The sequence below is a fragment of the Guillardia theta genome, assembly GCF_000315625.1.
Source record: "Guillardia theta CCMP2712 unplaced genomic scaffold GUITHscaffold_24, whole genome shotgun sequence".
NCBI lineage: Eukaryota > Cryptophyceae > Pyrenomonadales > Geminigeraceae > Guillardia > Guillardia theta.
Window position 1 is genome coordinate 35,084 of NW_005434650.1, and position 11,798 is coordinate 46,881.

General features: G+C 54.9%; 3 protein-coding genes across 3 annotated transcripts; 2 read left to right on the top strand and 1 right to left on the bottom strand.

Moving 5' to 3' along the window:
• Window positions 1-346: 346 nt before the first annotated feature.
• GUITHDRAFT_137117 (hypothetical protein) lies at window positions 347-2,914 on the bottom strand (the record flags this gene model as incomplete). The annotated part of the gene is made up of 9 exons (XM_005834639.1): window positions 347-369; window positions 669-780; window positions 928-961; window positions 1,037-1,086; window positions 1,476-1,696; window positions 1,760-1,818; window positions 2,123-2,313; window positions 2,486-2,536; window positions 2,813-2,914. The coding sequence occupies 9 exons, from the start codon at window positions 2,912-2,914 to the stop codon at window positions 347-349; spliced, it is 843 nt and encodes a 280-aa protein (XP_005834696.1).
• A 1,925-nt stretch (window positions 2,915-4,839) lies between these two features.
• GUITHDRAFT_69358 (hypothetical protein) lies at window positions 4,840-6,090 on the top strand (the record flags this gene model as incomplete). Its single annotated transcript, XM_005834640.1, has 5 exons — window positions 4,840-5,496; window positions 5,544-5,579; window positions 5,628-5,750; window positions 5,796-5,879; window positions 5,929-6,090. 5 exons carry the CDS (start codon window positions 4,840-4,842, stop codon window positions 6,088-6,090), a joined length of 1,062 nt encoding a protein of 353 aa, XP_005834697.1.
• Window positions 6,091-8,639: 2,549 nt separating this feature from the next.
• Window positions 8,640-11,485, top strand: GUITHDRAFT_159521 (hypothetical protein; the record flags this gene model as incomplete). The annotated part of the gene is made up of 13 exons (XM_005834641.1): window positions 8,640-8,749; window positions 8,797-8,971; window positions 9,084-9,230; window positions 9,385-9,453; window positions 9,511-9,545; window positions 9,716-9,806; window positions 9,990-10,106; window positions 10,177-10,293; window positions 10,441-10,507; window positions 10,560-10,648; window positions 10,794-10,942; window positions 11,080-11,130; window positions 11,275-11,485. 13 exons carry the CDS (start codon window positions 8,640-8,642, stop codon window positions 11,411-11,413), a joined length of 1,356 nt encoding a protein of 451 aa, XP_005834698.1. The 3' UTR covers window positions 11,414-11,485.
• Between the last annotated feature and the right edge of the window lie 313 nt (window positions 11,486-11,798).

Below are 11,798 nucleotides of genomic sequence, written 5' to 3' on the forward strand. Positions count from 1 at the left end.
GATCAAGTCACATTATTGAAGCTCGGGAAGCTTTCATATCCTTCTTGAGAGATAAAATCTGCGGGGTAGAAATCAACGGACAACTTCCTGTTTCTGCTTCTGCTTCTGCTTCTGCTTCTGCTTCTGCTTCTGCTTCTGCTTCTGCTTCTGCTTCTGCTTCTGCTTCTGCTTCTGCTTCTGCTTCTGCTTCTGCTTCTGCTTCTGCTTCTGCTTCAGCTTCTGCTTCTGCTTCTGCTGCTCCTCCTCCTCCTGCTGACTCACCTTGTTCTTCCCCATCGACTTCAATCTGTTCTGGCTGGCATGTCGAGCAACTCAGTCATCCTCATTGTCGCATCTTTCCCATCACTTACACAATCGCGTCGTTAAAGCCTGAGGACAAGTCCACTTGCAGCCTCTCAAGCAACTCCTCCAGCTCCTCGTAATGCTCTGCTCCAACTTCACCTCTTGCTCCTCCATCGAACATATCTCCGGCCCTCCGTCCCTCCCTTCCTCCTGTTCCCTTCCTCTCCGGACCTCTCCTTGGTCAATCCCCGGCTCTCTTTCCTCTCCCACTCTCTCGCTCTCTCTCTCTCTCTCTCTCTCTCTCTCTCTCTCTCTCTCTCTCTCTCTCTCTCTCTACTCTCTTCCTCTCCTTTTCCCTTGCACATGATCAAGTAGCTGGTACTCACCGTACCAATTGGACGAGACCTCCGGGAATTTCTCCCACTCGATTCTGCTCCCCTTGTACTCGCTCCTCCCCGGCTGCACTACAGGCTCCTTCTTCTCCTCCAGAGACTCGATCTGCACACAGATCTCAAATTCCTCCCTTCATCTTGCTCCTGCCCTCCTTTCCGCATTCCCTCCTCCAACTGCCTCCCTCTTCCTCCTTTTCGTCCTCTTCTTCCATTTCCTCCCCATCCTCCTCCTCCTCCTCCTCCTCCTCGTTACCTGCGCCAACCCCTTGGCAGGATCCAAGAACCGCCTGCCGATGTTGACGTCAGCTCGACCCGGAGCTTATGACAAGACGAGACACGAGATGAAAGAAGTCGTCGCGCACCTTCCAGAAAGTTTGTCTTCCTGCTGCTTTTGCTGGCTCTCGTAAAGATCCTTGACCGACGACATGGAGGGAGGAGAGCGGGATTCTGTCCTGGTTTCCTCCTTCCTCCCTGGAGAACCAGCGAGAGAGGAGGAGGGGAACAACGAGGAAGAGGGAAAGGGAGGAGAGGTAGAGAATACGAAGGATACAAGAAGAGGAGGAGGGAGAAGTAAAGCAGAGTAAGTGTAATCCAACGAAAGTAGGAGAGAAGGAGGAAGAGGAGGGGGGGCGGGGGAGAGAGGAGCAAGGAAGAGGGGAGGGAGAAAGATAGGACGGAGGGAGGAGGGAAGAGAAAGGGAAAATGGTGATGAGAGGAGAGAGGAGAGAGGAGAGAGGAGAGAGGAGAGAGGAGAGAGGAGAGAGGAAAGAGGAGCAAGGGAGGAAGGAGCAAGGGTCTCACCTTCACTCCACTGCTCACCACGGATCTCGTCGAGTCCCTCGAGTCAGTATCCCTGCTCCCCCTCGTCCCCACCCCCCCGTTCACATGCGCATCCACGCGCTGACCAGATGCCGCCGCAGCCCGTCTCCCAGCCCCCCCTCCCTCTCCCCCTTCCTCCTCCCCGTTGCCGTTTTCACGTGAGGCCCATCTCGCCTGCTGCGCTCGCCAGTCCTCCCCAACTCCTGTAGCTCTGTTACAGCATGCTCCAACTCCCCCCTCCTCCCTCCTCCTGCTCAGATCTCAACCTGCGAACTTCTCCTTCACGTCAGGAGCTGCGTCCGCATCCTCATACACTCCTGTATACCTTCCAGCAGACAGTCATCACTCATGAGAGCGAAAGACGCGAAAGATGTCACAAAGGAGGGAAAAACAGAACCAATGATAATCAAGAAGAGGAAGAGAAGTTGTGTGGGTGGGTGGGCGCAAGGCGAGGGGCACGAGGAGGAGGAGGAGGAGGAGGAGGAGGAGGAGGAGGAGGAGGAGGTGGTGGTGGTGGTGGTGGTGGTGCTGATGGATGTGTTGGTGTTGGTGTTGGTGTTGGTGTTGGTGTTGAAGGTGGAGTAGGAGGTGCTGGTGGTGGTGCTGGTGGAGGAGGAAATGTCTCTTACATATCCCCCTGCCTGAAGTACAGCGTGCTCCTCCCTCCTCCAGTCTGATGTCCTGTCCTCCCATCTCCCTCTGTGTATCTCTCCTTCCTGTCTCCAATGGTGGAGCGTTGACCGTCGGCGGTTGTGTAGATCGTGTCTCTTCCGGCCCCATTCGAGCTTGCAGCCGTGTTGCGATCAGCTTGAGCCAGCACCTGCGGAGGAGAACATGAGGGAGGAGGAGAGAGTGGGGGAGGCAGGATGGGGAGGAACAGGAGGAGGAGGAGGAGGAACAGGAGGAACAGGAGGAGGAGGAGGAGGAGGAACAGGAGGAGGAGGAGGAGGAGCAGGAGGAGGAGGAGGAACAGGAGGAGGATTCGAACTGACGTAGTTGCTCGGCATCTTGTTGACTCCCTCATCTTGAAGGCTTCCACGCACCTGCACCCACCATCATCAATCTTCCCTCCGCTCCTGTACATCCTCCCTCTCCTAAACTTCCTCCTCCTCTCTCCCGCCACATCTCCTCTCACCCAGCCTGCCCTTCCCCTCCTCTCTGACCCGCTCCAGCCTCTCCACACTCCACTCCCTGTGGGTTCCCCACCAATTTCACATCGCCCGTCTCTCAACATCTTCTCCCCCCCCGCGTGCAACCCCTTCCTTCTTCTATCCATCCTCCTCTCCTCCTTGCCGAACGCATCTAGAAACGACACTTACGCTGTCTGCCAGGTAGACGGTCTCACGTGCATCGAAAAGGCTCCCACCCGTTCCCCTGCTGCTCCTGCCCGACGCGCGGGGACCTCCCCTGCCCTTGTCCATGCTGCTTGGACGCGGAGGATCAAGGGAAGCAAGAAACGACCAACATGCTATGCCTCATTCCTGCAAGAGAGTGAGCGAGTCAAGCTGCTGCTGCTTCCGCTATTGCTGCTCCTGCTCCTGCTCCTGCTCCTGCTCCTGCTCCTGCTCCTGCTCCTGCTCCTGCTCCTGCTCCTGCTCCTGCTCCTGTTTCTGCTCCTACTCCTGCTCCTGTATATCTCACCAACTGTCCAGGATTCTTCACCATCAATCAATCTCCGCACTCCTGTTTGTACTCCTGACGTCTTATTCCTATTTCTGGCTAACTGATCGTCTTGCTTCCAATCTGCCCAACTGCTTCATCATTTTGTCTCGCTCGATTGCTGCATTCTCACGCTCCCTAGGTATCTTGTTTATGGCAAAGGGTACTGGCTTGCCTGTGTCGCATCGCATTCATGCTCCTACCTCGCATATCTCTCTCCTTTCTCAATATCGATGCCGTTGATTGCTTCCTGTCCTATCCTTTCGCTGTCCTTGTTCTATCCATGCAGTGTCTAGTCTCGTCCAGTTTGCCTATCTGGACTTGCACTGTCTTGTCCCGCACAGACTGCCTACTATCCTGTCGTCCCCTCTCCTCTCCTCTCTCCTCCCCCCCTCCCCTCCCCTCCCCTCCCCCCCTCCTCTCCTCTCCTCCTCCCCCCTCCCCCCCCCCCTCCCTCCTCCTCCTCTCTCCTCCTCTGCCTCCTCGCTCGTTTTGTGCCTGTCCATTCCATTCTGGCATGTTTGGCATCATCAACATGACCCCTACCCCCCGGATTCCTCCGGCATCTCTTCGGAAATAATACCCTTATTACCCCTACAAATTACCTTCGATGGACCCGTAATCGCAGCACCCTACCCCTATTCAAAATCAAACCCGCCTCAGGGTATGTGTGTATTGAAAAGGAGAATAACGATCTTGTAACGGTATTTCTGACTATACCACCCTACCGTTTCCCATTCTTTTCAAGGACATCAGACCCCTTGAAATATCCATCTACCCCTCTATTTACAGGTAAAAATACCGGTGATCTACAGGCTTTCAACACTACAACCCACCCTTTGATGCTCTTCACCCCTCTTGCAGGACCTCCCGAGGAGCAACGGCATGGCGCCGGAAAAGGGATGCGTCCGCTGACTCCATGCAGCCCCTGCAGCTCGCTCCTTTCCTCCTCCTCTCCTCCTCTCCTCCTCTCCCCCGTCCATTCTTGTTTTCTCCCCTTTCCCTACTCCCAATCAAGCTGCCCCCTTGCTCTCAGTCCCTCGATCGTTACTCCGATTCTCTGCCCGCCTTTCTCCTCCTTGCATCTGCCATCATGCTCCTTTCCTCTATGAGACCAGTTTGATTCTTGTGCGAGAAATTTGAAGAATACTTTTCCATCCAGCATACAAAACTATCAATCGTTCTGCTGTTCAAAATTCTCATTCGTTGCTTTCATTCAGGGTTGGTTGGAATAGCCTGCATGAGATAGAGGAGAGGTATGCTCGCTCTAAGTCAGAGCTGTCGAGACATGTGTGGGCTAACTTCGAACTTCAGCAACGATTTGAGCGAAAATGTCCAAGAGTGTTCCTTCGTCACTCCGTTTCCTGACATGCACAATTCTTTGTTGGATTGCAGCAGCGTATCAGGTTTGTCTTTCTATCATTCACAAGTTCACCAGCATGGTAACTTGTTTTTGTGAATCTTGCAGGGTGGAGGCTATGAGCAGAGGATGAGCGTTGATAGCAGGGGTCGGGGAGGGAGGGGGCGCGGAGGATATGGCAATGACAGAGGAGGCTACCATGGAGGGAGGGGATTTGGGAGCTACCGTCGCGAGGATCGACAACCTGGACGCATCCTGCGGACATGGGATGTGCCCTCAATGCGCAGCCGTGATGAACAGAACCTGCGGGAGCTTGAGACCTTGTTGATGCAACTTCCGGCACCTGTCAGGGCGAGACTTCAGGAGCAGTTCAGCGACAAACTGCGGGATCTGAACGAGATCTACCTGCAGCTGGGAAGATGGCCCGAAGCAGTGTTTGCGAATCCGCATACTGGACAGCTGTACAGAGAGCCACTTGCTCAAGTGAATTGCGAGCAGAGCGACATCGCGCTGTTTGCAGAGATGTTCTCCAAGACGCACACGGGTTCACTCCTTGCCACTAGAAGGATTGGAATCGATGGGACCCTTCACAGGCTTTCTGTCATCTTGTCTCACCGCACGAGCTCTGAGGGAGTTCCATCAGTGATCGGAGTCACTGCCCGCGTTGGCAAGACTGTAGAAGGAACGCTGGATTCCCTTGCCCCCGACTTGCTGCAGAGCACAGGAAGCGTGCTGCTGATTGGAAGGCCGAACTCTGGAAAGACTACATGTCTGAGGGAGTTTGCAAGAAGGCTGTCAGAAGATAAGAATCAGATCGTTGTGGTCGTTGACAAGACCTGTGAGATCGGCGGTGATGGTATTGTTCCACATCCGGCCATTGGAAATGCTCGATGGCTCCCAGTCGAAACACTCAAGAAAGATGGACAAATGTTCAATCTGCAGCATGAGAGAATGCGCGAAGCTGTAGAAAATCAGAGCCCACATGTATGTGTAACTTGTTTGCCTCTCCGTTCTGATCTCATCCCTTGCAGGTTGTCATCGTTGACGAGATATCCTCTGCGACCGAGGTCACCCTTGAAACGACGTCCGACGCTTTTGATTCTGAGGATGTGCAGGTGGAAGCAATTCGTACGATGAGTCAGAGAGGTATCCGGATCATCGCTGCAGTACATGGAGGAACCTTGCCGATGCTTCTGCATGATCCAGATCGAGCTGCGCTTACCGGCGGCTGCCATACAGTGAGTCCAATCACACTTGTTGCACCGTCATAAGACACTTTGCAGGTTTTGCTCAGCGGAGAAGAAGCAAACAAGAGGAAAGACAAACAGAAATCCGTCCTGATGAGAATGCATGAGCCGATGTTTCAGGTAGATCACTGCTTGCTTATTGACAGAGTGTTGAGGGCCTGGAAACCAGATGGCAGTCGAGATGCATGAGAGGAATCGCTGGATCCTTCACAGGAATGTTCGGCATGCTGTCGACTGTTACTTCAAACGACAGGTTGTTGGACAGAGTCTTGTTTTTGATTGCATCACGATATTCTACTGTGTCGTTGTTGGATTGCTCCATTCGTGCTGACCCCGATCCCATCTGAGTTTTCCTTTCAGTATATCACAGCAGAGGAGCTCACTCCAGGGAAAGCCATCGAGGTTGTGGCAAGAGGAAAGTTTGGAGAGGTTCGAAAGCTCTCATCTCAGTGCGGTCCATGATGCTGTGCTTGTCCAGGGCTTCGAGTATACTGATGGAGGAGGCAACTTTGCTCCGACAGATGACGACTTAGATGAGGAAGCAAGTCAGTATTCTACAGCTCCCCAAACTCATCCCTCGAGGCTGTAAAAGCAGTGAGTATGAGAGACTCAAAGTGCAGAAATAAAAGTTTAAGCATCATGTACCGTTCAATTAGCGTGCCACACCCAAGTTCAACTGACTCTTGCCACTTCCCGGCCGCCGAGTCCGGCCGCCGCCGGGCGGGTGACCGTCGCGTGCGGCAACTCGACTCGATTGAAGGCTGGGCGGCGTTGCCACTGTCCGATAGAGGCCTGGCAGTGGGCCCCGGGGGCCGGCAGCCGGGATGCCCGGCGCTCGGCGCTCGGCGGCGCTCCGACTCTCGGACGGCTCACCGTGAACGGGCCGGGCCATTGCGGCCACTGGCTGGGCCTCAGTGGGTGCAGCCCGCCTCAGGGCAATCTCATTTTACTGAATGGATGGATGGCCCGACACAGTAGTGGCTCCCTAGCTGTCCGAGGGGGTACGGTGGGTTCCGGGAGGTAGGGGGCCTTGTGGATAGTTGATAAGAGGGGGTGGGGTGGTGGATGGCCGTGGTCTACTACCCCTACCCCCAATTGAATAGCTCCTCACCACTAGCGTCGAACGCTTCAAGCCCCCTGTATGTGTGAGAAGGGTGGGGTATGGGTATAATGATCACCGGTAGTTTTATCACCAATTGACTATTTCTTGATAGGTGGGTACCTCTTGCAGGAATTTCTGGAATCTGACCGGTGGGTATAATGCAGGGGTAGGGGTGATAGAAATGAGGTAGGGGTGGCTTACTCACCGCCAGGTAGAAGTCAGCATGGAGACGAATGCATAATAAAGAGGGGGTGGGTTGGATGACCAAGGGGTAGTGTGGAGAGTGGACTCCTAGGGTAGGGTGGGCTCTGCTTTATGGAGATCCCAGAAGGGGTCATACCCTTTATGGGGAAAGTAAGGGGTAGGGGTAGCTAAGATCAGGGGTTTGTATCACCTACCTTCCCCTTAAGATTTGCCAGTACCCACCCTTCAGATTTGTATCCACCTACCCCGGACAAATCAAAGGACCCCTACCCCACAAATGCTGACCTACCTGTCGAAACTCGCAAGACCAGCTGACAAAACTTTGAATTGGACCACCCCTACCCCCTTCATGACTCGAAACACTGGTATTTTCTACGAAGTACAGCTGCGTCCTATCATTGGTCTCTAGGAACTTTGTATGACAGAATGTATCTGTGGCGTTCATCAGCAATTTTGGGGTAGGATGGGTAGTATGACCCTTGATCCATTGAGACAATACCCCTAACTTTGGACCCTACCTACTCAGGGCCGTGAGGACTACCCTACCCCAATGTCAGCAACCACCCCTGGAGATCTTTCTCAGGGTTCTTACTGGTACCCCACCATCGCCTCGACCATCAGGCACCCCGTACCCTGCAGTTCTCAATCCCACCCACCTGTACATTTCAACAAAGATACAGTACAAAGTACCGGTACTCACAACACCCCCACCACCTTTATTGTGAACATTCCAAAGCGCTCAAAGTAATTGAGTACCCCTATTTAAATATTACCACCCCATATTCTTACTGAAAGTATCAGTCCAATATGCGGTATCCAAGACCCTTATCACACCAACCACCCCACTGAATTTCTGTGTACCCCTCGTTTCCCCACCACCCTAACTCACTTCAGGGATTCAAAGGCCTGCCCCACCCCCGCCCCCATTCGCCTCCCATGCTGCGCACAAGTTATCTGTCACCCCTCCCCCCCTTCCCCTCCTCCCTCCCCCTCTTCTTCTACTCCTTCCCATCCTGCCCGTACTCGACTCTACCTTCCTTCTCACCCTCCTGCTCATCCTGTGCCATGTGCCCCAGCCACTGGGCCTGCTCCTTGCTCTTCCTTGCTCCAGCCTCCGTGCGTGTCCTTTGCTGGAGCACCTTCCTCGACATAGCCCTGTTGTTGTTCTCGTCCTCCTCCTTGCTTGCCGACTCGTGCCTGCTCTGACTCCAGATGATGATCTGCCTCGTAACCCTGTCTCTCCTGTACGTTGTCGGACCTTGTCCGAATCATGAACGAGAAGATTAGAAGTTGGCGAGAAGATGCCTTTGCAGGATGAATCATGCCGGCTGCAGGAGATGAACTTGTCCAGCAAAGAGTTGAATGGAGGTTGTGGAGGAGAACAAGAACGTAAGGCTAGAGTGACGTGGGATTGGGACTAATGAGGAAGGGGTAGTGTCGGAGTAAGTTTTAGCAGGGTTGAACCAGAAAAGTGTAGCACGATGCTGTGATCGTATCACTACCTGCTAGCCGCTCGTTTCTGACTTCTGCTTCTAGCTGCAGTGAGTAGCAAGTCGTCTCCTGCAGTCCCTGGCATGTTCTCCCGTGCAGCTCTTGCGGCTGCTGCCACAGCAGCGGCCCTCAGCTCCGTTGAAGGCTTCCTTACCGCCCCCTTCCTGCTGGGAGCGCTGCTCGACTCTCTCCCGTGAGCAGGCTCCGATCCTCGAGGCCCAGCACTGGAGCTCTGGCCAGCAGAGCCACGGCCTCCGCGATCTCGACCTCGAGCGATTCGTACGGGGACTTGTCAAACATCGTCATCTCGGGACTGAACGGGATCGCGCTCAAGGACAAGGAGTTTCCTAACAAGAAGCAAGTGTTCGATGCCATGCCTGCCGACAGCTGGAAGCGCGATGACAAGGCGAGTGATGTGGAGGGGTGAATCGGGGAGATGGTTGGAGGGGAGGGGTTGAAAACTAGAAGGCTGTGGGGAGGAGGAGGAGAAGGAGGAGGACAGGGAGCAAGAACTGACTTGGCCGCAGATCTCGCTCATGTATGCGGGCATCTCCCTTGCTCTCACTCTCGGAGTCGGAGCCCTCGCGTGGATGTTTCTTCCCCTCAAATTGGCCATGTTGCCTCTCTGGGCCCTCTACTGGTACGCCGCCGGCACCATCGCCACCGGCTGCTGGGTAAGAACATGTCACGGTCCTTCTGAGCTCCCTTGGTTCCCTTTTTTCTCCTCTCCTCTCCTCTCCTCTCCTCTCCTCTCCTCTCCTCTCCTCTCCTCTCCTCTCCTCTCCTCTCCTCTCCTCTCCTCGACTGTCTGACATGCAATCTTCGCAGGTCATCGCGCACGAGTGCGGACACGGAGCTTTCTCCGACAACAAGCTCCTTCAGGACACTGTCGGATACGTGAGTCTAAAAGTTGTTGCTGCCCCTGATCCCTGCTGACGATCTGCCACCCTGCAGCTCTTCCACACCGCTCTCCTTGTTCCCTACTTCTCGTGAGTAATCCCTCTCTCCCTCCCCTCTTCGTTCCTCCCCATCCTCCTCCTCCTATCTTCTCGTCCTTTCCTTACTCATCCCTAGTCCCTCCTGCCCTCTATCTCCTCCTACGCCCTCCCTCCCTCCCTCCCTCTCCGTTTTGACCGCCGTTGCTGATCCTCTGGTGCAGTTGGCAGCGATCGCATGCTGTCCATCACTCAAAGACGAACCACATCTTCGAGGGCGAGACCCACGTCCCCTACACCCTGGAGACTGGCAAGGTGACTTGACTATTTCGCCTTCCCATGATGTCCCGAGATGCGATGAATGATTGAAATGTTGTCTGGTATGCTCTTGCCAAGTGGACCAGTTTATGTTCTTGACAAGTTGTACATGTCTGTTGTCGCCATGTTCACTCTCACTTCTCACACTGCCTACTGTTCTTCTTATCTTGAACTCTACAGGGTACTCTTGGCAAGTTGAGCACAATGCAGAAGATCTTCGGCAAGAAGTTGGGAGAAGCGATCTATGGTGCCAACCGCGTCGTTTCTCACCTCGTCTTTGGATGGCCTGCATACCTTGTAAGTTGACATGTGCTACCAACATCTCCTCCTCCTCCTCCTCCTTCTCCTCGAGCTGACTTGTCTCCAGATTGCTGGAGTCACTGGTGGACCCGTTCGTGGCATGACCAACCACTTCATCCCCGTCAAGCCTTTTTCTACTGGCGACAAGAACACCGAGCTCTTCCCTGGAGTGTGGAAGAAGAAGGTGACGTGTCGTGCTCTCGCTCCCCCTCTTCCTTCCCCTCTCCCTCTTCCTCCCCTCTCCTCCTCCTCCACTCTCCTCCTCCTCCCCTCTCCTTGCTCCCCCCTGGTCTCTCGTTCTTCCTCCTTCTTTCCCCTCACGATTCTTCAGGTGTGGCTTTCTGACATCGGCATCGTCGGCATGCTCGGCCTCCTTTACGCCTGGTCTGTTAAGTTCGGTAAGTTCGGAGAGGAGGAGAAGGAGGAGGAGGATGGTGATAGAGGCTTCAGGTTTCCTCCACATGGCTGCTCTCTATCTCGGTCCCTACGTCGTCACCAACTGCTGGCTCGTCCTCTACACTTGGCTCCAGCACACTGACGTGAGAAATTCCTTGAGAATCTCCCTCCTACTTCCCTTCCCTCTCCAACCTCGTACAGTTCGCCTCCTGTCCTAGCTCACTCTCCCTTCCTCCTCTCCTCCCTCCCCCCCCCTTCCACCTTGTCCTTCTCCTTATCCTACTGCAGACCGACGTTCCTCACTTCTCCGGGGAGAACTGGAACTTCATCAAGGGAGCTTTCATGTCCATCGATCGCCCCTACGGCCCCATCTTCGACTTCCTCCACCACCGCATCGGCTCCACCCACGTCGTCCACCACATCGACTGCACCATCCCGTGAGTCCTCCTGCTCCCTGTGCTCTCCTGCCTCCGTCTCCTCCCTCCCTCGTGCTCCCCCTGCCCTCCCTCCTGTTGCTGCTCCTCCCTCACGTTGGCTCTCATACTCTCGTTTCCTCTTCCTCACTTCCTCTCAGGCATTACCGCGCCAAGGCTGCCACTGAAGCCATCGCCAAGGCCTTCCCTGAGTAAGCTTCCTCCCCAAACCCCTCTCCTCTTCCTCCGCTTCCCTCTTCCTCCTCCTCCTCCTCCCTCCTCTCCTCCCTCCCCCTCCTGCTCTCCCTCCCCCTCCTCCTACTCCGCTGCCCTTCGACTGCTCACCATGACCGCAGGCACTACCTCTACGATCCCACTCCTCTCCCCGAGGCTCTCTGGAGGGTCTCAACCAAGTGCGTTGCTGTGGAGGAGCGAGGCAAGAAGTGGGTCTTCGTGCAGGGCGAGGGAACCCCCCAGCTCCCCCAGAGCGCCTGAGCTCCCAGCTGAGAAAAATTTTCCTGGAATATTAAATGTAGTGCATACGAATAGAGTAAAGACTTGTTGCTGACTTTTGTGCTCCTCCTCCTCCTCCTCCTCCTCCTCCTCCTCCTCCTCCTCCTCCTCCTCCTTCTCCTCCTCCTCAACCTCTTTGCTCCCCTTCATCCTCTCTTGCACTTTCTTCTTCTCCCTCCTCCTCCTCCCCCCCTCTACGTCCTTCCCTTCCATCCCTCCTGCTCATCCTCTCCTCCCGCTCCTTGCTCCTTGCTCCTCCTCCTCCTCTCCCTACTCTCTCTGCTCATTCTCGCTTTCTGTCTTCGCCTTGTCGCCTCAGCTTCTCCCGGATGCTCTCCGCCACTTGCGGCATCCAAAATTTCGCCGA